The 26766-nt window shown below is 44.5% G+C and overlaps 1 protein-coding gene across 6 annotated transcripts in view; it reads right to left on the bottom strand.

Annotated features, from left to right (window-relative positions):
• Window positions 1–26766, bottom strand: part of PPP2R5C (protein phosphatase 2 regulatory subunit B'gamma) — a 424506-nt gene that overhangs the window by 67705 nt on the left and 330035 nt on the right. For 5 of the 6 annotated variants that reach the window (XM_029597952.1, XM_029597951.1, XM_029597953.1 and 2 more), the window contains one exon: window positions 6829–6999. The exons of the other annotated variant lie outside the window; for it this stretch is intronic. In XM_029597952.1, the coding sequence (XP_029453812.1) occupies window positions 6829–6999 (171 nt within the window). The remainder of the gene's footprint in view (window positions 1–6828; window positions 7000–26766) is intronic. 6 annotated transcript variants of the gene reach the window in all.

Raw genomic sequence — 26766 nt, 5'->3', positions numbered from 1 at the left:
CCGGGTAATGCTAGCCACAGAACAGAGGGCCTCAACGGCTCCTCCAGCTTCAAAGGCCCCTCCTCCTCAGAGGACCCCACAATGGGGATGGTATCGAGAGGCGGCGGCACCGGTGGCCGCTGCGGCATTGATGGCACCCTGGGCACCGGCACTGGCTGCGTGGGGAGAACACAGAGCAGAACGTTGAGGTGCTCCAGCAGTGGTGCTAACATCGAAGGGGCAGGCTCTGGCACCGGTGGGGCCAGCGGCTCAATGCCCTGCAAGGCTTGAACAACTATCAATTGCACCCTGTGTTCAAGCTTCTCCTCAAAGCTGCTGAGGACAGGACAGCCTGAGGAGGCGGAGGCATAGCCAGATCCCCTCTCAGGACCCCGAGGGGAATCAGCACCCAGCACCAGACCCCGGCCTCGATGGAGGGCGATACCTCCCTCGCCATGGGGTCCCTTCAAGGGCATCAAAGCAGACACCGGTGCCGACCCAAACCTGGAACCATGCGAGGATGGAGACTGGTGGCAATATTTTTGGGGCTTCCCACGATGCTCGGCTCGGTCTTTCCCTGGCACAGAGGATGAAGGTGACGACCCCGAAAGTCCTCGAGCGAGAGGCGGCCAATGAAGGCATATCTCCGGTAGCCCTCTCCATTGGAGGTCCTGAAGGAGGGGTGGACAGAGCTGCCCTCAAGGCCGGTGTTGAGGCTCAGACTTCCTGGACCCGAACAACTTCTCCATCTTCTCCAAGCGGGAGTGCCGGCCCTTAGGGGGTCATCTGGTCATAAAAACAGCAGCCCCGGATGTCGTGCGATGTCCCCAGGCATAATTTACATACCTCATGTGGATCCATGAAGGACATAGTCTGAGGGCACTGGGGGCATCAATGAAAACCCAACAACACCATGTCAAAAAGGTGGCTGGTGAGCACTTGATGACTGGCGGACACCAGAGGACGTTGCTACCGGGAATCGACCAAACAGAAGGCAAAAACTTACCGCGCCGTTGGCTAAGGCCAGGAGGAATGGAGAGGCTCCCAGCGCAGGAAAAGATGCTTTCCAAAGTAAAAAAAAAAAAAAAAAGAGCATGAGCTCCACAACTACAAGACGACGGCTACGTGGAAAAGAAGAGACTGAAGAGGGACTCTGCGTGGACAGTGGCATGCTGAGCATGCTCAGTGTGCCAGTCAAAGTTTGACATAAGTTTTCTGTGCCAGGCTCCATCTGATGATGTCACCCATGAGTGAGGACTACCATCCTGCTTGTCCTAGAAGAAATGATGTGTGTGACTGATTATCCTGCTGTCCTTGGAGAAAGCAGAGTTGCTTATCTGTAATAGGTATCCTTAGAGGACAGAAGGATGTCAGTCCTCACACCGGGATGAAATCAGATGGAGTCCAGCAGAGAAATTTGATTACAATATTTCTAGAAACTTTAAGCATGACTTACTGAGCATGTGCCGCATGCTATACTCTCCATATGGGAGCCTTTTCAGTCCATAATTTAGTACAGATTTGAAGAAACTAACTCCAAGGGGAGGTGGGTGAGTTTTGTGAGGACAGACATCCTGAGGTCCTTGGAGAACATTTATTACAGGTAAGCAACTCTGCTTTCATCAACAATCAGGATGGCAGTCCTCATATGTGGGGAATCCCTAGCTACAGTCTGCCCTTAACGAAAAGAAGGGAAAGTTCAAAACAGTGCCAATGGGCAAAACAATTTTTGGTGGCAACAAGCCATTTTTGTATTTTCTGTCTGCTTTTTTTTTATAGGAACAGCCTGAAGTCAAAATTATGGGAGGGATGAGTTGGGCTCAACATTTCATAAAGACTCCTCAGGCAGACTGGTCAAACTTTCTGTTTTGCCGGAGTCCCTGTCCAAGTAATAATGCAATATGAATGTGTAGAGAGAATTCCATGTTGCATATCTCCTTCATGGAGACTGACCTTATGTGACTGCCTTGGCTCTGTTCAATAGATCCCTAGAAACGGGAGTGGTGCCGAGTGATTGGAGAAGAGCGGTGGTGGTCCCACTTCACAAGAGTGGGAACAGGGAGGAGGCAGGCAACTACAGACCGGTTAGCCTCACTTCGGTGGTGGGAAAAGTAATGGAGTCACTGCTGAAAGAGAGAATAGTGAACTATCTACAGTCTGGAGAATTGATGGACCAGAGGCAGCATGGATTCACCAGGGGAAGATCCTGTCAGACTAATCTGATTTACTTTTTTGACTGGGTAACCAAGGAATTGGATGAGGAAGAGCGCTCGATATCATATACTTGGATTTCAGCAAAGCTTTTGATACGGTTCCGCACAGGAGACTGGTGAATAAAACGAGAAACTTGGGAGTGAGTGCAGAGGTGGTGACCTGGATTGCAAATTGGTTGACGGACAGAAGACAATGTGTGATGGTAAATGGAACCTTCTCTGAAGAGAGAGCGGTTTTAAGTGGTGTACCGCAAGGATCGGTGTTGGGACCGGTCCTGTTCAATATCTTTGTGAGCGACATTGCGGACGGGATAGAAGGTAAGGTTTATCTTTTTGCGGACGACACTAAGATCTGCAACAGAGTGGACACGCCGGAAGGAGTGGAGAGAATGAGACGGGATCTAAGGAAACTGGAAGAGTGGTCGAAGATATGGCAGCTGAGATTCAATGCCAAGAAGTGCAAAGTCATGCATATGGGGAGTGGAAATCCGAATGAACTGTATTCGATGGGGGGGGGAAAGGCTGATGTGCACGGAGCAGGAGAGGGACCTTGGGGTGATAGTGTCTAATGATGTGAAGACAGCAAAACAATGCGACAAGGCGATAGCAAAAACCAGAAGAATGCTGGGCTGCATAGAGAGAGGAATATCGAGTAAGAAAAGGGAAGTGATTATTCCCTTGTACAGGTCCTTGGTGAGGCCTCACCTGGAGTACTGTGTTCAGTTCTGGAGACCGTATCTACAAAAAGACAAAGACAAGATGGAAGCGGTACAGAGAAGGGCGACCAGGAAGGTGGAGGATCTTCATCGGATGACGTACGAGGAGAGATTGAAGAATCTAAATATGTACACCCTGGAGGAAAGGAGGACCAGAGGTGATATGATACAGACTTTCAGATACTTGAAAGGTTTTAATGATCCAAAAACAACGACAAAACTTTTCCGTAGGAAAAAAATCAGCAGAACCAGGGGTCACGATTTGAGGCTCCAGGGAGGAAGATTCAGAACCAATGTCAGGAAGTATTTCTTCACGGAGAGGGTGGTGGATGCCTGGAATGCCCTTCCGGAGGAAGTGGTGAAGACCAGAACTGTGAAAGACTTCAAAGGGGCGTGGGATAAACACTGTGGATCCATAAAGTCAAGAGGCCGCCAATGAAGAGTGGGTGACTCGCCAGAATGATGGCTACTGCCTGGACACAATACCCTTATTCAATAAACATACACATGCTTACTGTGACTCCAACATCGCTCTAAGCTTCAACAGCAAGAGGAAATGGAAAAAAGGATTTGCACTCACAAAGAGGGGAGTAGCTGGCTTGTTACGGCGGTTACTACCCCAAACCAAATATGCCTGATACTTCACTTTCAATGCATATACAGCATAGCTCTCTGCTTCAACAACAGGGGAGAAGAATAACTGATACTTCACACATCCAGCAGAGCTCTCTGCTTCAACGGCAAGGGAGAAGAAAAAGGGTTCGCACTCACAAAGCGGGGAGTAGCTGGCTTGTTACGGCGGTTACTACCCCAAACCAAATGTGCCTGATACTTCACTTTCCATGCATATCCAGCATGGCTCTCTGCTTCAACGGCATGGGAGAATGACTGATACATCACGCATTTCCAGCATAGCTCTCTGCTTCAACAGCAGGGGAAAAAACAAAAAAAAACCAAAACTGATGCTTCACGCATATCCTGCATAGCTTCAACGACAGGGGTGAAGAAAAAAAGGATTCGCAATCACAAAGCGAGGAGTAGCTGGCTTGTTACGGCGGTTACTACCCCAAACCAAATGTGCCTGATACTTCACTTCACTTTCAATGCACATCCAGCATGGCTCTCTGCTTCAACGACAGGGGAGAAAAAAACTGATACTTCACGCACATCCAGCATAGCTCCCTGCTTCAACGGCAGGGGAGAAGAAAAAACAACCAACAAGGGCTGTACAACATAGTCTAGGTAAAACAAATAAGCATGGGTGTAGCTTGCTTATCGCGGCGGTTACTACCCCTAACTAATCAAGCTAGATATTTCACTTGGATGCAGCTCCATCACTGCTCTCTACATTAATGGTGAGGGTGGAAGGGGAATAGAACAAAGAGCTAAGAGAAACAGATAAGTATGAGAGAAAAAATGTGTGAAGCTTGCTGGGCAGACTGGATGGGCCATTCGGTCTTCTTCTGCCATCATTTCTATGTTTCTATGAGCCTTGATGTGACTCACCAGATTCAAGTCTACCTGGGCATAACAGAAGGAGATGCAATCTGCTAGTCAATTAGAAAGCATGCACGTAACAGCAATTACAAGTTTGCTGGTGTCAAAAAACAAAGTTGGGTTGATTTTTTAGGCTTCAGTCCATTCCAGACAGAAGGCCAAGGCTCTCTTATAGTCCAAACTGTGTGGTGCTTGTTCACCTGTGGCCTGGGATGGAAGTTTGGAAAGATGATAGAGTGGTTAAGGATTAAGTTCCATATGACAACAGGCAAGAACTTGCAGTGTGTGTGCAACACCATCCTACTGTGAAAAACTTGGTATAAGGTGGATAAGTCACTTGCAGCTGGAGCATACTAACTCTGTGGACCGAAGTGACAGCCACCAAAAATATGACCTTCCAGGTCAAATGCTTCAGCTAAGATTAATCAATAGGCTTAAAGGAGCTTTCATCAACCATGTTGAGGTCCCATGGCACAGTGGGAGGCTTTAAGTGAAGAAAGTCCTGCACAAAATGAACTAAAACCTGTATAGAGATGGGTTTACTTTTGACATGGTAGTGATAAGCACCAATTGTACTAAAGTGAACCACAAGTTGGTTTCAAGACTTGACTGAAGATGTACAAGTATGCAAGCAGTTTTTGTGTGGAGGAGGAAAAGGGATCTAGGGCAGTTCCATCACACCAATAGGCAAACCTCCTCCACTTTAACCCATAGGACTTCCCTGTGGAACCTTCCTGCTTGTTGATGTAGGACACTCAAAGGTGAAGGAACTGGTGCTATATGTGATAGAAATTGTGTGAAAAATATGAAAAAAAAATCACATATATAGTGTTCGTTAGTCAACATGGTAACCCTCATATGCGAGCAGTTGCACACTTACGCTGCAAAGCCTTTTAACATTTTTACTTGTCACAGTTGTGCTTGCTCAATATACTTAATCATGGGGTAATACACGTTATTTCTCATAGAGTGTGCCACTGTTTTTGGGAGAGAAGACATTTTACATCTTTATCTAAAATAAATTTTGACAACTGCTCCAACAAGGTTATATATGAGAAAGCAATGAATCAGCCATTGGGTCAGGGAGTTCTTCAGGTGATAGGTGATAAGAATGCTGTCCTGAAGATCTTGCATGGCCTGATTCCAGTGATCTGGGTCCACTGGGCTCTTCTAATTTGAAGACATGCCAAGGGAGTAATATGGACTGTTGCTGCCAACATGTCTTTCAGAGGACCTGCCAAAACCTCTGAGCTTGTTTAGTATCCTGGGCCCTATGGCCTTGTCCATTTTCAGTTTTGCTAGTTCCACCCACACACACTTCTGTGAACAGGGTTATATCTACTCTAATCCCATCTGAACTCTTGTCCACCACCAAATCCTTTAAGGTATTCTTTAGTGATCACCAAACTGAAGTATTTGTTTAATATTTCAGCTTTTTCTTCATCTTTCTCCATATAATGGGCCTAGTCTCCTTTCAATCTTACAATACCACCACTGGCCTTCCTCATTTCTCTGATACATCTGAAAAATGTTTTGTCTTCTCTCTTTACCTCTTCGGCAATACTTTCTTCCACTTGAGCTTTCGCCATCTTGATTTCTTTCTTTGTCTCTTTCATTTTCACCAGACATTCTACCCTGTGTTCCTGTTTTTTGAGGAGCGATATTCAGTCTTAGCAGGATAAGTTATTTGTCTAAGTTAGACCTGCTCAATAGCAGGTCTAAACTCAGACAGATAAGACTTATCTGGCTAAGCAGTGATTTATCCAGGGATATTCAGCTACATGTGCAGCTGAATATCCCATCTAAGTTAGCCGGATAAGTCTATCCGGCTAACTTAGATACTCAACTATGTTTTGAATATCTACCCCTAGATGTCTTACTGGAAACACAGGTGCTCACATAGCTGGGTCTGTCTGGCAGACTATGTAGGGAACCTAGAAGGCCAGATATTTTGGAAGCAACCACACTAGCATTGGTTACTGTATAGATAGTGACAAACCTTTGGTTAGACATGGGGAGATGAGCTGAGTACTAACTAAATGGGGGATTTTGTATGATCATCTGCCTAAGATGGTAACGTACAAATGAAAATGACAAACTATCCTGGATAAGTAGTCATGCCTTATGGTTGGCAGCTGGGATATATCCTTATTAGTGCAGACCACAATTAACTGTGCAAACTAGATGGGCTGGTTAGTCTTTCTGTTATCTTCTACTATGTTACTATAAAGTTATATGTGAGCGACTAGCTTAAATATGGCAACTTCTTGTTACTGTGTATTAAATGCATGTTATTTTATACTAAATACTTAGCTTTCCATTATTTGCATTATTCATTCTTGGTTTATTACTAAGTAACAAGGTTAATTAAAGAAAATCTACTGAAATATTCCATTTGAATATTGTTTCTCATAAGCACTTACCTGGAAATGTGGGCTGGAAACACATTTGGCTAGCTGCCTAAAAAGGGGTTCCATAACTTTTACAAATTCAGATGGCTCAATAACATCTAAAATCTCTTCTAGTTCATTTAAAAACATGACTTCTTTTGGACTGTGTGTTTTTGGCCAGTATTTGAGCAGTGCCATAACCACCTGCAAAAATAAATGTGTAGCACAATTTAAAGATGAGACTATAAACTGTATAGATTTCATGTAGCATTTCAGTTTGGTTTAAAGCTTTTGTTTTTACCCAAGTAAAACTGTGCCAGAAACATTTCACTATTGTAAAACTCATAAGACCCTAAGAATTGTCAGGCTGGGTCAGACCAAAGTCCATCAAGCCTAGCATCTTGTCTCAGACAGTGGCCAATTCAAGTCGCAAGCATCTGGCAGATCCCATAAAGTAGATCTAATTTCTGTCACTCCCAGGGATAGCAACAGCTTTCTTTAGTCTACCTAGCTAATAACGTGTTATGGACTTTTCCTCCAGCAACTTGTCCAAACCTCTTTTAAACTCCACTATGCGAACTGTCTTGATCACATTGTCTGGCAACAGATTCCACAGCTTGATAATGCGTGAGTGAAAAAGCACCGTCTACAATCTGCTTAGTTTCATAGAGTGTCCCATGTTTTGTTATTATTTGAAAGGGTAAATAACTGTCCTTTATTTTTCTTGGTCCACCCTACTCATGATTTTATAAACATCTCATGTCATCTCTCAGCCGTCTATTTGTCAAGTTGAAGAGCCCTAGCCTGGATAGCCTCTCATCATAGGAGACATGTTCCACCCGCTTTATCATTTTTGTTGCCCTCCTCTGCATCTCTTCTAGTTTCGTTATTTCTTTCTTGAAATGGGGTGATCAAAATTGCATCCAGTACTCAAGGTGTGGATGCATCATAATACAGAGGTAATATGACATTTTCTCTTTTATTCTCCATTCTGTTTCACATCATTCCTAACATTCTATTTGCTTTTCTGACTTTCGTCACACAGCGAGATGAGGATTCCAATGTATTATACACAAAGACTCCAAGGCCCTTTTCCTGGGAAGTGACTCGCAATACAAAAGCCAGTATTGTGTACTTGTAGTTGGTATTGTTTTTCCCTACTGGCATCAATTTCTCCTAGTCTCACAAGATGCTTCTGCAGTTCCTTGTAATGCACGATTTTAACAAATTTGAATAATTTTGTGTCATTTGCAAATCTGATGACCTTACTCATTGTTTCCTTTTCCAGATCATTCATGAATATGGGAAACAGCACCGGTCCCAGAACCAATCCCTGTGATTCACCACTAATTACCTTTCTTTATTTGGAAAACTGACCATTTAGTCCTATCCTCTGTTTCCGGCCGTTTAACCAGTTACCAATCCACAACAGAACACTGCCTCCTATCCCATGAGCAGTCTCTCATGGGGGACTTTTGTCAAATGCCTTCTAAAACTCCAAATACACTATAATCAATTGGCTCACCTTTATCTACATGTTTATTTACACCTTCAAAAAATTCTAAAAGATAGTTTTAACAAGGGGAAAGCTTGTTTTACCAATGTTGACTCTTCCCCATTCAGCTATGTCTATTTGGCCAGTGATTTTGTTTTTAAGAACTTCTACCATTTTTTCCCCAACACAGATATCAGGCTCATTGGCTATAGATTCCCAGATAACCACTGGAGCCCTTTTAAAAAATCAGCGCCACATAGGCCACTTCAAGTATTCAGGAATCATGGCTGTTTTAAATGAAAAAAGTTACAGATTACTATTAACAGGCTCGCAATTTCATGTTTTAGTTCTTTGTTACTCTTTAGTTTGACAATCTGATCTATTACATCTTTCACTGTCACAGATATTCGTTTTAGTTGCTCTGAATAGCCATTAAAAAGAATGTTTTAGGTATGGGTATGTTACCAACATCCTCCTCCATAAAGACAAAAGAAAAAAATTCAGTTTTTCTGTTTCCTTGTCCTTTAAGCACCCCCTTTTGCCCCTCAGTTCTCCAGCAGCTTAAATCACTTCCTCACAGGCTTTTTGCTTCAAATGTACTTGAAAAAGGTTTTATTATTAGTTTGCACCTCACTTGCAAGCTTTTTCTCAAAGTCTCTCTTGGCCTTTCTAACTACTGTTTTACATCTATCCGGCCAGTGATTGTGCTTTTGCCATTTTGGTCTGCTTTCCATTTTTTAAATGATGCCCTTTTAAGCTTTAACTACCTCCTTTACTTTACTATTAAACTATGCTGGCAGGAAGAAACCGCCATGTGAAAACACAAAGAACACATGGTCACTGGGTAAGTCTCACTCAATCATGAGAGAAAATCAACATATTTGAAGTATAAAATAGTACTGGGCTCCAATAAAACAGTATATTAATACAGAAGTATGTGGAACTCCAAGGATGCCAAGATGGATGCTCCTGCCCTCATATGCCAGAAATAAACCAACCCCCCCTCTCATTGAATATGGTAGTTATTTATAGCTGGATAAGTGAAAGCTGAACTCTATGTGTTGTTCAGAATTTCACAAGTATACAAAGGATGCAGTAATATATGCTCTAGCACTTAAAAACTCTACTACTGAGTCATTTTTTAAATTCTATAAATTGGACCCCTGCAGTTCCTCTGGCAGCAGTCATGTTCCTAAGTGAGTCATACATTTTCTTACATATATATATATTTTTTTTAAAGGAGTTGCTGTTGAATCAAGAGCTGCTGAGAGTGGGCCCTGTGCTGGCTAAAAAAATTGGGGCCTATCTAACTTGCTTAACTAAGCTATTTTTTTTCTGCTAGAAATGTTTGCTTGATTGTGTCTTTGAAGTTTATTTCTTTCTGTTTGAATGTGTGATAGAGCTGTTTCCTTGTTTGTATGCAGCTGTATAAGGGTTTGACGTGTAGTATTAATCAAAGGACTTGTTTGGAGGAATTGTTGGAATAGTAGATAAATAGAAAGGCAAGGACAGAACGAGAGAGTTGTTGAAAAAAAAAACCCAGGAGCAGTTAAAAGCAGGACGGCACTGGCTATAAAACTGAGGTATGTCTAATGTACCTAAACTATTTCTGCTGGGAAATTTACTTGATTGTGCCTTCAGAGTTTAGTTTTTTTCGGCTTGGGATGTTTGCTTGATTGATTGTGCCTTTAAAGTTTCTCTCTTTTGAAGAGCTGTTTCAGACAGAGGTATATAGAGGAGATCTTCATGGACATAGTAGAGTAGTCCCATTTGCAGTCTGGCAGCCCCTGTGATTCCTTGGAGAAGCAAAGGACTTGGAAGGTGAGAATGGTCCCAGTGAGGTAGAGATCCTGTGGCTAGGACTGCCCTCCAGATGATGCAGTATCCTCTAGCATAAAAACATGTGTTTCCAGGAACATATGCCCAGAAAGGAATGGTTAGGACAGCTGTTGCTATTAACAATTCAAATGACTAGGAATGGAGATGGCTAATGGGGATGAAAATTGCTTGGTAATTTGCCTGCCTGATGCAAAGGTAGCAGATCTCACATGTCACCTAGATAGGATTTTAGACAGTGCTTGGAGAGCCAGCTATCATGGTAACATGTGGGCACAAACAACATAGGAAGGTACAAGGAGGCGATTCGGAAGCCATATTTAGGCTTTTAGGTAGAAAGTTGAAATGCAGACCCTCCAGGGTAGAATTCTCAGAAATGCTCCCTGTTCCATTTACAGGACCCCCAAAGGCAGGCAGAGCTCCAGAGTCTCAATGTGTGGATGAGGTGATGGTGCAGGGAAGAGGGCTTTAGACATATTAGGAACTGCACTACATTTTGGAAAAGGCAGAGACTATTCTGAAAAGCTGAGTTCCACCTGAACCAGGGTGGGGGGACCCAGGTGCCGGTGTCAACATTTAAAAAAACGATAGAACAATTTTTAACTATATCATGAAGGAAAGCAGATAGTCACTCAGAAGTGCATGGTTGGCAGTGAGGTATCATCAAAAGATATTGGCGTAATGGGAAAGTTAGACTATTCTGATAATGAAGTTGCAGTACAGGCAGAAGTAGCCCAAGTGCATTTAAATAAAGAGCAGACAGATTATTGATTCCAAACTAAGCATTTCAACTCTTAGACAGGTTATGAATACAATTAAACATATTTTGAATTTTGTCTGTATATGAATGCCAGAAGCCTGAATTAGAGACTTAGAATGTATTGCATTATATGTGGACACTGTTGAAAATCATCAACTTGGAAGCATAGAAACACACAAACCAGATGGCAGAAAAAGACTACATGGCCCATCTGTCCAATTAATTTAGCATTATAATTCTCATCACTTTCTTAGAGATCCCCTGTATTTATCCCATGCTTTCTTGAATTCAGATACTGGTTTTGTCTCTACCACTTCACTGGGAGGCAGTTCCATACATCTACTACCCTCTCTGTAAAGAAATATTTCCTAAGATTACTCATAAGTCTACCCCCTTTCAACCTCATCTCATGACCCCTAGTCTAGAGTGTCTTTTCTACTGAAAAAGGCTCACTTCCTGTGCATGGAAACCTTTGAGATATTTGAATATCTCTTTATATTTCCCCTTTCTTGCCTTTCCTCTAGGGTATACATATTTAGATCTTTAAGTCTATCCCCATATGCTTTAGAACGAAGACCTCAGACAATTTTAGTAGCCACCCTCTGGACAGATTCCATCCTGTTCATATCCTTTTGGGGGTGCAGTCTCCAGAATTGTACACAGTATTCCAAGTGAGGTCTCACCAGGGACATATACAGGGGAAATATCACCTCCCTTTTTCTGTTGATCATTCCTCTCCCTAAATTTATTTCCATGCATTCAAAAAGGAAGAAAGACCAACTGTCTGCTAGTATGGTTAATGGTGAGGTGAAAGAGGCTATTAAAACCAAAAGGCAACTTTCAAAAACTGGAAGAAAATAGAAAAGAGCATAAGCAATGGCAAAACAGATGTAAAGCATTAATAAGGCAGTCAAATAGAATTTGAAAAGAAATTTTCAAGAAAGGTAAAAACTCAAAATTAAAATGCTTTACAAGTACATTTGAAGAAGCTTGTGTCAGATAGGATGGACTAGATAATTGAGTAAAAGGGGCACTTAGGGAAGACTTTTTTCTGCTATGACCTTAACATATTCTTTGCTTCAGTCTTTACTAAAGAGCGTATTGTGGAGATTACTATGATGGAAATATACTTTGAGGGCAATGATTCAGAGGAACTGACGCAAATCATGGTGAACCACAAAGATGCAGTAGAGTAGATAGACAAACTAAAAAATAACAAAACACTGGACGGTATACACTTACAGGCCGATTCTGTAAAGTGCACGGGAAAACGGGCACACAGTGTTGAGCGCCCGCTCTCCCAACGTGCGACCAGCCACCTCTCCTGGGCGGGCGATCCTGTATTTAAATGAGGGGTCATGCTAAAAAGCAGGCACTATGGACAATAGTGTGCCCCTAGTGCCTCCTTAGCTGCGGAAACTCAGGAGAGGTGGCTGTTAGTGGGTTCAGAAAACTGATGCTCAATTTTACGAGCATTCGTTTTCCTAACCCACTGACAGCCACGGATTAGGAAAATAGACGCATGTAAAATTGGGCATTTATTTTCCTAACCTGACCCACTGGCACGATATTAAGTCAGAGGATGTACAGAAAAGCAGTATTTTCTGCTTTTCTGTACATTTTTTCCAGCTGCTCAGAAATTAACGCCTGCCCTTTGGCAGGCGTTAATTTCAGAGCATAAAATGTGCAGATCCGCCACACTTTTTTTTTCGGTATCATGGGTGAATTACTAATAGCCTCATCAACATGCATTTGCATAGGATGAGCACTATTAGTTTCAACGGGGGTTGGACACGCATCCAACAGTGGATTAAACAGCGCGCTCAGCTGAATGCACATTACTATCAGGTGGTTAGAGCTTTGAAAGAGCTAAACAATGAAATTGCAGACTTATTACTAGTAATCTCTAACTTCTCATTTAAATCAGTTAAGGTACCTGAGGTTTAGAGTGTGGCCAACCTAATGTCCATTTTTAAAAAGGGCTCTAGAGATGATCCAGGAAACTACAGACCAGTTGGATGCTGGGCAAAATAGAAGAAGATATCAAAGCATGTCAAGCAGCACTGTCAAATTTCAAGAAAGCTTTATCTCACAGTAAAAAATGTTGCTAGCTGCAATTTTTATTTATGGATTATCATAAGGTTTGGAGATAACTGCATGAAGCGGCAGTTATTACCTTAAGAAGTTTGCTGGGCAGACTGGACAGGTAATTTTGTCCTTTTCTGCTGTCATTACTATGTTATTATGTTACTATGAAGAACACAATTACTGGCCATCTGAATATACACAGACTAATGGGGCAGTACCCACTTAGATTGTAAGCTCTTTTGGGAAAGGACAATGGAACCTGAAAGCAGAGTTGCTTACCTGTAACAGGTGTTCAGAGGACAGCAGGATTTTAGTCCTCACCCATGGGTGACATCATCAGATGGATCCTGGCATGGAACTTTGATCTCAAAGATTCTAGAACTCTCAGATATAACCTATTGAGCATGTGCAGCTTTAGTCATCACCCTGCCCCCTAGGCAGAGTCCCTTAGTCCATGATAGGGCCAATACATGGAGAAACCAACTCACAGGGCAGGCGGGAGGGTTTCTTGAGGACTAACATTCTGTGGTCCTTGGAGAACACCTGTTACAGGTAAGCAATTCTGCTTTCTCTCAGGACAAGCAGGATGGTAGTCCTCGCACATGGATGAATCCCTAGCTATACGCTGTCCGAGCAGGACAAAGCAGGAAACCGCACAGTGCTGAAGCACTACCTCCCTCACTGCCTGTGAGGGAGGTAACCCACCAAGGGTCCAGGCTGGAGAAAAGTTGGATTCTATAAAGAGAAACCATAGAAAAGACTGACACACAAACCCTCATGTATAGCAAGGTTGCCTAAAGCAGAGGAGTGATGCGAGGGCAAACAGAAGCAAACTCCACATCACAGAAAACTGTACAAGTAGGGTTCCTGACAAGGAAACCCTGGCAACAGTAGGTCTAGAACCTCCTGGATACAGGAAGAACCCAGAGATATAGACAAGAGAAGACTGTTGCACAAAGTCCGTACAGTTGCAGTGCTAAAAGACAACTAAAAAACAAATTGGGGCCCAAGGGTTCCCCAGAAAGAAACTGTGGTCCACTGATATCTGAGGGACCAAATGTCTCTGCAGAAGAGTGCCCAAGTTTGGCTGGTAGGCATAATGGGTAGAAGAAACCCAAGCAACACTTGGAAGAACAAGAAGCAAACCACGGCAGGGCCTGTGACAGACAATGTGTGCCGAAGCATTAGATCTAGCTGACCGTGCAGGGCAGCGTTAAGAGTTTCAGGGGATGAAGGGCAATCCCTGAAACAGACCTGTACCCCAAAACTTCCGAGCAGGGAGATGAGGTAGGCCTGAAGTTCATCCAAGAGCACCTTTCAAGAACAGGTTGATCTATCCTGTCCACAGGATAGTACAGGGAAGCAGGAAGGTCCTTGGGCAACTTAGAGAATTGAGAAAAGCTAAAAACAGTATTGGCCAGAGAATGGAAAAAATACATCGAAAAAACATGGTGTATTCTTCCCTGCAGGTATATAGAAGATATACCACAAGTGCCTTAGCTTGTCCTCCCCTCCTCCTGACAAATAACTGGAAGTTGGTGGGAGCGAAGAACACAAGGACGCAGAGCAGTGGACTGCCGGAGCAAGCATAAGTCACCTGATTGTCTATCGACCCCAAGCGAACAACTCACTGCCGAATCCAGCAGGGAGTTATCCACCAAGAAAGAGCCCTCAGCCTGCTTGGAACAGCAGAAATAGAGCAAATGCCCCAGGAGAGAAATCCCAGGGAGTCACATGCACAATCCCCGGTAGAACAGGATTTCATTACCTGCCTGGAAACCCGAAAGGCACCAGGGCAGGCCCAGGGTGACCTCGGAACAGATTGCCAAACACCCGGTTGAGGTATTACTACCCCAGTCATGAGTGAATATACTTTCCCCTAAGGAAGCATGCGGTCCAGCAATGGACAATCATTGTATGAGCCAGGACTCTCCTTGTCAGCAGACAGGGTGAACCCGAAAAAGGGGAAGAATAGTTTGCAAGCTACCGCGTGCAAAGAGCAGTGCCCCTGTTGCGGGGTCACGCAGTCTCCAACTCCCTTAGCCAAGGACATGGCAAAAGGGTGAAAGGTATGCCCATTCCATCTGATGAACAAGAGCTCTTCTCACAGAGGAAGGCCCTGTAGGCAAGAATGACTGGCGATAGTGGTTTCTAAGAAAAGACGCTCACAGAGTCCAGAAGGTATCAAAGGGACTCCTGAACAGGGGATCCCCTGGAGGGTCAATAGGGAGCAACACTGGACAGGCTCGCTTGTGAATGGACCTGCTGAATCTCAGAGCGACTGAGGGAGAGCGCTACCACTTGACCGGTTCTCAGTGCTGGTGAAAAACTGAGAGCGAACACCAGCCAGAACAGTGCTATCCTTTCTTTGGGTACGGAGAAACGAAGAAAACCCCTTGAAGGAATGCACAGTCAGGCGTCCAGAGGGGAACCCAGTCGAATCTCCCCTTCCAAAGGGAAGAGGGAAGCAACAGGATTGGGGCCTCCCGATCCTGAAAGACCTTTCAACTCCCCAGAGGAGAGTTGAGGTACAATCACTGACTGCTGAGGTGCTGAAGAGACCATCCCATCACAAGCAGCCAGCCTCAGATGGGGGAGGTCGCCACCATAATCTTTGGAGGGGCCCCAGCGAAAATGGTCCAACGACTGCCGTTGCTCAGCCCTGGCCTCCAAGGAGATGCACCGATTCAAATATTCAAGGCCCCGGTTCAGAGAAAAGCCTGCCAGGGACTGAGTCTCATGGGCTTCCCCACAAAAAAGGGGTTTTAGACAAGGGAGAGGTTGAAAGACATTCCTCTGCTGAGGGACGAGAGGACTCCTGACTCACTCTCCCGATGTCTACTCTCTTCAGGGTCTGACCAGGAAAGCAGTCCTAGGTCAGTCCTGTGGCTGTAGAACACAACTTGTTCTGTCCACCCAGAGGGAAAAACACACACAGAAATGCCCAGACAGCAGAGGGCAACTGGAGGAACAAACCCTCTGCTGTAAAAGCATGCTAAGCGGTACACTCATGCAGAAGTATCCCATCCCATGGATGGTGGCACACCTATGACCCCATATGCCGTGCCTGTGGGTAGAAGCCCACGCCACAGCGAGGACAGAGCACATGTGCCAGAGTCGGTGGCTATATGCTGCCTCACAATAAAGCACAAAGTGTATGATGATGCCTCTCCTGCTAGTGGCTCCTCAGCAGAACTGATGAGGAGGCCGAGACCATGACAGATTGATGGCAGAAACCTAGCATGGCCGAGAACTGCACAGACAGGTAGAATGCCACCGGCCATTGCCTGAGGTACTCAGTGTAGATGCCTATCCTTTTCCGACTGCGCATGCTGCGCATCAACATCACAGTAACTCCCAGCGGAGTGAAGAACAGTGACTATGGCATCCCCAGAACCATTGGTTATCTGGGTAAAACATGGTGGAGGGTAGCAGTCTTATGGCGTTGCTCCCTCCAGTGCCTGATAACACTTCCAGAGGCGGGCCCTCGAAATTGTGTCAGGAATGGCTCACCTTCGACTGCAGCGAAGTCCATGGCGCCCATGGGGTTCTGCGGTCATAAGCTGTGGCCTCTGACCACAGCCACTGGTGCTCAGAGTGGCGATTGTGCCTGTAGAGCCCATGGCGCTTTTGTGCTCACCAACGCAAAGCCATAACAAGGGCATCTGATTCTGCACCCAGGGCTTCAATGGCACTTGACCGAACCATAAACAGTTCGGTGACACATAGCACCATTCCCGGTGCCACAGTCTCCCCTCAGACACTGACTGCCCAGTAGCCTCAATGGAGACTCCAGCATCCGAAGGTATTGATGGACCAGCGCTACCAAGGAAGCCATGGGCATCTGCAAGGAGAGGCCCTGCAGCCCACACACCGATCACCGATGCCCAAAGGAACTAATGATCGCCAGCACCATCGAATGCTCCCCTCTGCTCACTTATTTATTTGAGGGTGAAGATGCTGCGAGCTTGATGGCCTCGAAATACTAAGGCTGATGAGAGCCTTGCTAGTGCCCATTAACACCGATGGGTGTACACAATCTGGCGGGCCTCCAATGCCGAGTCATCAGCATCTATGGTCCAATAGCCGTAGCCCGTAAAGGGACAGCAGTGCCTCAAAGAGGACATTACCAAGAAGCCTTGAGGGCACGGAACCACTGCGCTCGGATGCCCCAGCATATCAGGGTGCCTTGAGTAGATGGCGACCCCTGCGCTCAATTCATTCGAGGCCAAAAATTCTTGCTACCCGAGGGCTCCAGGGGTCAGGTGGGGGCTACCAAAAGCCCTGGTGGTCGATGGCCTCAGGGATGACCAGAGCGCTTGACAAACCTACTGCTTGGTCGGTGGTGCTCGATGTAGTTGAGGCAGTAATGAGAGGCATCGGTGGCCCTAGGGCCTCCCCTGTGGCTCCGCACCCCAATGACCTCGAGAGTATCAATGATATCGGGGAAGCACTGCATCACAATGGCATTGAGGCCACGTTCTATGCTGACATCGAGGCCATGCACCACAATGACCTAGTGGGTGGCTGCGGCATCAAGCGTACACACCTTGACATCGAGGGCTGCCACATCAAGACTATGCATCTTGTCAGTATTAAGGGCCTGCCACCACTTCAACCTTGACAGCCTCGAGGGTGGCCACGCATGCACCTTAAAGGAATCAAGGATGCGATGGCATCAATAGCATCACGCATGTTGAGAGCACCGTGGCCTTGAGGCATCAATGGCATCAAGGGTGTCAATTAGTGCTGCCACTCCATCACCATGATAAAGCCGGTGCAGCAAGACTCCACTTCCACTGATGCCCATGGTACAGAAGGCTTCTATGACATCAGGGGTGGTCATGACCTTAATAGTATCGAGGGTGTCCCTGCACCTCGACAGCATCAAGGGTGACCATGGCACTCAATGATGGGCCTGGCTCCCGAGGCGGTCCTGTCATCGATGTGTCAGACGAACAATGCTCTGGTCACAGATATGCATTGGCAACCGTTTCTGGGCATGGCACTGAGGTGCGGGAGCAAGCTGCTAGCCCAGACTCCTGCTTACCCTCTTCTCTCAAGGAGACTGCACTGCCAAGACTGGCAAGCAGGAGGGGAGGCTACATCATCCAGGGCTCCCACCCGTGGAGACTAGTTGCTTGGGATGTGGAGAGGATGAGCTCTCTCCCTCCCTCCCTCCCCCCCCCCAGGAATGGCATAGTTTTCAATCCTTCCACCGTCCGAATCCATTGTTGCTGAATGATCGGTGAAACAGCATGGAACTCCAGCCTGGGCAGAACTCAAGCAAGTCCCCAACTCAGCGGCCTACATGGATCACTGACGGATTGCATAAGTCAGTCCTGTCAGCACCAGGAAAAGGGAGAAAAAGACAGAGCAAGGAGAGGACACAGATATAAAACTGCAGGAGCAGTTTCTTTTTGTTTTTAAAAATAGTAATGGAATCTGCCAGACTGCACAGGGGAAAGCTCACCATGTGGCCAGCAGACAGTTGGAAAGAGGAAAAAGCGAACAAATAAAACTACTTTAAGGAAAGGAAACAGCTGCAGCTCTAGAAAAAAATCACTTACAAGAACTGTGAGAAGAGAGCAAAGCTGAATACCGTGAGCACACGGCTCCTTGGAAAAAAAAGAGAATGAAGGACTCTGCCTAGAGAGCAGGGTGCTGACTACAGCTGCACATGCTTAGTAGGGCATGTTTGAGAGTTCTAGAATCTTTGAGATCAAAGTTCCGTGCCAGGTTCCATGCGGTTACCCATGTGTGAAGACTACCATCCTGCTTGACCTCGGAGAATATTGTATTTTTCGCTCTTATAAGACGCACCTGACCATAAGACGCACCTAGGATTCAGAGCGGGAAAATTAAAAAAAAAAAAAAAATATGGTGTGCTAAACCGGCTCTGTTACCGGGTGTCTGTGCGTCTTATGGAGCAAATTAGGGTAGGGCATAAAATGGTTTTTTGTCCCTATTCTCCATCCAAACCCTTTAAATTTAATTAACTACAACTCCCCACCCTCCGGACCCCCCCAAGACTTGCCAAAAGTCCCTGGTGGTCCAGCGGGGGGCCGGAGCGATCTCCTGCACTTGGGCCTTTGGCTTCCAGTATTCAAAATGGCACCGATAGCCTTTGCCCTTACTATGTCACAGGGGCTACCGGTGCCATTGGTCGGCCCTTGTCACATGGTAGGCGCAATGGACGGCCAGCGCCATCTTGTGCTCCTACCATGTGACAGGGGCCGACCAATGGCACCGGTAGCCCCTGTGACATAGTAAGGGCAAAGGCTATCGGCGCCATTTTGAATACTGGCAGCCAAAGGCCCAAGTGCAGGAGATTGCTCCAGACCTCCACTGAACCACCAGGGATTTTTGGCAAGTCTTGGGGGGGGGGGGTGTCAGGAGGATGGGGGGTTGTAGTTAATTAAATTTAAAGGGTTGGGATGGGGAATGGGGGAAAAAAAAAAAAAACATTGGTTGTAGTTAGGTTTTTGGGTTTTTTTTTTGTTTTTTGTTTAATATTTGCTCCATAAGACGCACAGACATTTTCCTCCCACTTTTGGAGAAAAAAAAGTGCGTCTTATGGAGCTAAAAATACGGTACTTATCATCATTATATAGCACTGTATATGGCCAGTAGCGCTATAAAAATGATTTAGCAAAGAGAAGGCTTGCTTTACAAATCTGTTAGATTTTTTTTAAAGTGATTAATAAACATGTGGAAAGGGTGAATTGCTAATATAATATACCTGGATTTTCAGAAAGCATTTAACTAAGTCCCTCTTGAAAGACTCATCAAAAAATTGAAAAGTCATCTGATAGGATGCAATTTCCTATTGGAAATTGGTCACTGACTAAAAGATAGGAAACAGCAGGACTGAATGGTCATTTCTCTCATTGGAGAAAGGTCAATAGTAGAGTGCCCCAGGGATCTGTACTGGGACATGAGTTTTTAAATATATTTATTAATGATCTGGAAAAGGGAATATATTAAATTTGCAGATGACACAAAATTATTCAAAGCTGTTAGATTACAAGCCAATTGAAAGTATTGTAAGAGGACATTGCGAGACTGGGGCATCTAAATGGTAGGTGAAATTTAATGTGGACAAATGCAAAGTGAAACATATAGGGAATAATCCAAACTACAGATACACAATGCTGAGATCCATGTCAGGCATCACCACCAAGGAAAAAGGATCTTGGAATCACTTTGAAATCCTCAGCCCAGTACGCAGCTGCAGTGAAAAAAAGCAAAGAGAAAGTTAGGTATTAGGAAAGGAATGGAAAATAAAATAAAGAATATCATAATTCCTCTGTATCAATCCATGGTGTTACTACACCTAGAGTACTATGTGTAGCTCTGATCGTCCTATCTAAAACAAAATCTGTGGTACTAGAAAAGGTAGAGAGAAGTGCCCTTAAAATGATAAAGGGAATGGAACAGCTCACCCATGAGAAAAGGTTAAACAAGTTAGGGCTCTTAGTCTTGAGAAGAGATGAATGATAGGAGATATGATAGAGGTCTATAAAATTTTGAGTGGGGTGGGGTAGAACAGGGAATGGTTATATACCTTTTCAAATAGTACAAGGACTAGAGGACACTCCATGAAACTAATAGTTTATTTAAAACAAATTGAAGAAAGTATTTTTTCATCCAGCACAAATTAAACTGTGAAATTTGTTGAAAGAGGATGTGGAGAAAGCAGTTAGCATAGCTGGATTTAAAACAGGTTAAGACAAGTTCCTGGATGCAAAGGGCATGAAGTATTAGCCCTTTAGTCTTGGGAAAGTCACTGTTTATTGCTGGTAATGAGCAAGAAGGATTGGGCCTATCTGTTGGGAACCTGCCAGGTATCTGCAAACCGAATTGGCCACCCTTAGGAACAGGATACTGGGCTCGATGAACTCAGTATGGCATTTCTTATATGGAAAGAGATCTAGCTGGTTCATGATGTTTTTGGGCCCAGGACATCAAAACCAATATAGGTATGGGTACATGCAGAAGTCGGTGCACGCGTGTGGGGATGTCGCTCGGGGTGTGTGTATACATGTGTATGTATGTCGCTCGGGGTGTGCGTGTGTGTGTGTGTGTGTGTGTGTGTGTGAAGTGATCTCTGACTTTTAGTAACATGGCTGTTTCCAGAGTTTTATGGGAATTTCCAGGAAACTAAAAAACCCAAACAGAAAAACAGCAGTAAAATGTAAATTGACTGACTTTAATGACCAAAGATTACATTGAGATTCCATGGACATAGCAACAGGGAAAAATGGGCTAAGTGGGCCAAGAGGTCCTTATCTGCTGACATGTACATATTATTATATGTGAAATAACATTAACCACATGACTTGAGTATATTTGACAAGTCTCTAAATCTGTTCCCCTAGCTTCCAAGAATGTAACTTCCATGATGAGTTCACTAGTCTGCTAGCTTATGAGATGAGATTTACCAGGAAGCTGTTTCACTGTGCTCGGTCAAAGGCATATCTTTTCCGAGGCTGAAGGGCCAGCTTTAACAACGTGTCACCCTAAAACATCTGTGCAAATCTAGGATCCTAAATACAAACTTTGGTACAGTCAACTTAATCTTTCATCTTTCCAACATAAATGATATATTACTTAGTTGCTACTGGTACTGAAATGTTCAGTAAGAGCTCTATATGCATAACAAAATTATTTTATTATCTCAGGGAGATTGAGAAATTGCAGTGTTGAATAGTGTTTCAAAATTCCACTTATCAACTGAATGTTTAATGTCATCTGGGTTTTATGCAAATGCAATCCAAGATCTTTTAAAAATAATTTGGAAAAAGCACAAAACAAATAAAAAGCTGGGATTGTTCTTTATTATCATTTTAATCAGCTATGAATGTCTGATTTACTAAGGCTTTTTTCCTCATCCTGTTTTTTAATAGGAAAAAAAAGCTTAGTAAATCAAATCCTCAGATTGCAAGACACAGTAAATATTCAGATGGTAGTTGGAGGTTTGGATTGCAAACCAAGATCATAATTTTGTGACCCACCTCTATATTATCTATAATCTCATTGGTCTAACTCCATGTAGTCAGTGTCAGGAGTGGCCTTTTTCTAATTATGTGTTTCTTTTTTTTTTTTACTCATACTAGCTAATATCCTCAAGGTGGCTTGAATACATTTTTCAGCAAGAGAAAAAAATGATGTACACTTAATCTTGTTAGATATTCAACTTATGCAGTTCAGGAATATTTCAATATTCATATCTTAGTCATCAGAACAATGTATATCCATAAACAGATTCTAATTTTCTGTTTCATTTTTAGCTCTGGCAGTTTTCTTCTACTCTTTAGGGTTTCCAGCTCAAATAAAATTAGGTTCTATAAGCCTTATTAACAACTATTCAGTCACCCTCTCCCCATTTTATACCCCCTTCCTAGCTAGCCCATTGCAGTGACAGTCCTTAGCCAGCAGACACCGACTGTGGCTCCTTCCAGAACCGGGATTATGTGCATCCTGAATCTAGCCAATGTGTGTTGCTGTTGTGCGATGGCTGGGATTCTTTCCCTCTTAAGGGCTATGAATGCTGACACTGCAGTATCCTTAGCCCTGGCCAGCCTGAGGACAAAAAAAAAAACTGGGATTGGGAAATGAACAGGGTTAGCCTGTTTATTTATTTTAGATTTTTATATTCTGCTTTTCAGAACTTCAAAACAGATTACAATCAGGCACTGTAGTTATTTCCCTATCCCCAGAGAGCTTATAATTTATTCTTAACACAAATACTGCATTCACTCCAAAAGTGCAATAGGTTAACCTGTAGGAGTCCTGGATAGATAGGACAGATATGCCTTCCTTGTGATCTGTTAACCAAAGACATGGTTTGGCTTCTATCTGGGGCAAATCAGCACAGATCCCTTCCTCCAGGATATAAGCTGGGACAAATCATTCCTTCATTGCTGCCCCAAAGAAAAGGTGTACGGAGGGATAGAAGAAAAGCAATGGAGGGTCCTGTACGACTATCCCTTTGTTCACTGTTCAGCATACTGCTTCTCTGGCTGGAGACACCATCACATTCAAGGTGAAGAGAGGCTACAAAATCCCCAGTAAATTGTTAGGCTGATAAACTTTATAAGGGGATTGCAAGGCTGTGTAGTTTATGCTGATTATATGTTTTTCAGAACTGCAAGGTGTATGTAGCTCCAGCTCCAAGCCTTTTTCAAAGGAAGGAGGTAGGGTGGGGACAGGGGTGGGGAAGGGTGGGCTATTCTAAGTTTGGGATGAGATAGTTTTATATTATTTGATTTATGTTTGAATGTTTTATGTAGATGTAATTTATGTATTTTAAATGTATTTATTGCTACATTTTATAATTATTGATGTACTGATATAATTAATGAAATGTGTTGAGCTCAGGTTTTTCCTGAAGATAGGCATGTCTTAATCCAAAATACAAGGCAATTCAAACAAAACAATTTTGCAAAATTGAACCAATGGTATCATATAACAAATCACAGTTCCATCTTACATTGCTATCACCAGCCCCAATATGGGCTACAGGCATATGATGCAAATCATATAATCATCTACCACTGGTCAAAAAACACAGGTATATATATTGTGCTATTTTTCTTCAAAGGATTTTTCATACAAATAAGTCTTGCATATATAAGGCAATTTAAAAAATAAGTACTTCATTTTCTCATGTAGTTCATTTAATGCATCCACAAAGTGCAATGAGCAAAAGATGATTTCACAGTGCTGAAGACACAGAGTCCCACAATAGTCCAATAAGGGTCCAAAGTTATGAAAAACTCGGAGAAATTACTTACCTGATAATTTTGTTGTCCTTAGTGTAGACAGATAGACTCAGGACCAGTGGGTTTATGCTCCCCTGCCAGTAGATGGAGACTGAGCAAGCTGTCACAGTATATATAAATCTGCAGTGACCCCCAACCTGCCAGTATTCTCTTCAAAAGCAACTGTGGATAGACTAGCAAAAAAACGATTAAAAACATTAAAAACAGATAACCAGAACTGTACTCAACAAACCATAAAACACTGAACTCACATAAGACTCTATGGACCCCAAGCTAGGAAACACTTATCAATAAATCCCTTGGGATCCCGAGCCCCTCAGAACTGACACACTCATGTAATAATCGAGGGTGGGAAGCTGAGTCCATCTGTCTAAACTAAGGAAAACAAAATTATGAGGTAAGTAATTTCTCCATTTCCTAGCATGTAGACAGATGGACTCAGGACCAGTGGGATGTACCAAAGCTACTCCCTAATAGGGTAGGAGGCCGCCCATGGTCCAGTCAACACCGCACGTGCAAAGGCTGCATCATCCAAGGCCTGCACATCCAGATGATAAAACCTGGAAAAAGTGTCTAAGGAAGACCACTTCGCAACTTGGTAGATATCGACGGGAGGCAACAGACTAACCTCCACACATGACACTGCCTGAGCCCTAGTGGAATGAGCCCTAACCTGAGTAGGCAATGGCTTTCCAGCATCTACATACACGGCCGTGACCACCTCCTTAATCCAACGAGCTATGGTAGCCCGCGAAGCTGGAGCACTCTGCTTACTCCTGCCATGAAGAACAAACAGGCAATCCATCTTTCGAAAAGACTCAGAGACCTCCAGATACCGCACAACAAGATGCTTAACATCCAAGGAGCACAAAAGGCGAAACTCCTCCGCATCCCTGACCTTATACAGGGATGGGAAGGAGATGGACTGATTCGAATGAAAGTCCGAGACTACCTTGGACAAGAAGGATGGAGCAGTAAGCAGCTGTAACGCCCCCAGAGTCAACCAAAGGAATGGTTCCCGGCAAGACAGGGCCTGCAGCTCAGAAATTTGACATGCAGAACGTATGGCCACCAGGAACACAGACTTCAACAACAACCGTAAGGAAAGGCTATGCAGTGGTCAGAACGCAGGGCCCACCAAAAAGTCCAGCACCAAATTAAGACTTCACAATGGAACTGGTAATCTCAAGAGAGGCCTAAGGTGCTTCACTCCCTTAAAAAAAAATGGGCCACATCAGGATGAGATGGCAAAGAAATATCATTCACCAGGCCTCTAAAACAGGCAAAAGCCACAACATGCTCCTTCAAGGAATTAAGGACCAAGCCTTTATTCAATCCATCCTGCAAAAAATCTAGAATGAGGGAATCTTAACTGAATGAGGAAGAACACCCCGCCCCTCATACCAGGCCTCAAAAACTCTCCAAACCCGCACATAAGCCAAGGAAGTGGAGAACTTGTGAGCGCGGAGTAAAGTGTCAACCACCGCAGAAGAATAACCATGCTTTAACAGGTGAGCCCTCTCAAGGGCCAAACAGTAAAACAGAATCGCGTCAGATCCTCGTGAAGAACTGGTCCCTGCTGAAGCAGAAGACGAAGGGGGGCCAAGGGTCGACACAAATCCGCATATCATGGACACCTGGGCCAGTCTAGCGCCACCAGGAATACTAGCCCCCTGTGGCCTTCAATCTTGCGAATTACCCTGTCTAGCAAAGGCCTCGGAGGAAAGGCATAAAGCAATCTGTCTTCCAGCTAGACTTGTATGAGAGCATCTATTCCCAGGGACCACGGATCACTCCTGCGACTGTAGAAGCGAGGAACCTTCGCATTTCAAGAAGTTGCCAGCAGGTCTAGGAACGGAAGGCCCCAGCGATCCAAAATCAGCTGAAGCGCCTCGGCTGACAACATCCACTCTCCTGGGTCCAGACTCTCCCTGCTGAGAAACTCCACTCTTACGTTGTCTATTCCTGCAATGTGAGAGGCAGAGATCATCTGTAGATGACCTTCCACCCATTCCATCAGTTGGTCTATTTCCTGCGACACTTACTGGCTCTTGGTTTCACCCTGGCAATTGATATAGGCCACCATCATCACGTTGTCCGATATCACGCGAACCGCTTGATTCTGCAGCCTGTGGCTTAACTGCAAGCATGCCAGCCGTACCGCCCGGGCCTCCAGGCGATTGATGTTCCAGTGGGACTCTTCGGCATTCCAGCGCCCTTGGGCAGTAAACTCCAGACAGTGAGCCCCCAACCTTGGAGATTTGCATCTGTTATGAGTACCAACCAGGCCGGAGAGGACAAGGGAACTCCCTTTCTCAGATGATCCTCCTGCAAACACCACTAGAGGCGAGAGCAGATTTCTATCGGCAAGCGGAGCCGAACTGCATAATCCTGAGACTGCGGGTTCCAATGAGATAGCAAAGAATGCTGAAGAGGATGCATATGTACCCTTGCCCACGGCACCACTTCCAGCTGCCATTAAGTCGAGTACCTGTAGGTAGGATCACACCGTCAAGCATATAGTGTTCATCAACTGATGCACTTGAGATATCAATCTCTGGATCCTAACTTCTGGTAGGAAAACTCTGTCCTGTCCCATGTTGAACTGAACTCCCAGATACTCCAACGACTGGGATGGTTGAAGATTGCTTTTGGTCAGGTTCACCACCCATCCGAGCTCCTACAATAAGGAGATCACCTTGTGTGTGTCACCAGGCTTCTCTTCCTGAAGCTTGGCTCAAATCAGTCATTTATTCAAATACCTTCTTTTCGCAAGGCTGCTGCTGCCACCACCATAATCTTGGAAAATGTTCTGGGAGTGGTGGCTAGACAAAAAGGCAGTGCCTGAAACTAATAATGGTCCTCCAACACCACACGGCACAGAAAGCGTTGGTGATCCAATTGGATGGGCATATGAAGGTAAGCCTCTGACAGATCCAAGGAGGTCAGAAATTCCCCTGACTGTACCACCATTATTACAGAGTGTAAGGTTTCCATTCGAAAAT

Source organism: Rhinatrema bivittatum, chromosome 4 (genome assembly GCF_901001135.1).
Source record: "Rhinatrema bivittatum chromosome 4, aRhiBiv1.1, whole genome shotgun sequence".
Taxonomy (NCBI): Eukaryota; Metazoa; Chordata; class Amphibia; order Gymnophiona; family Rhinatrematidae; genus Rhinatrema; species Rhinatrema bivittatum.
This window is presented reverse-complemented; position numbering and strand designations above follow the sequence as displayed.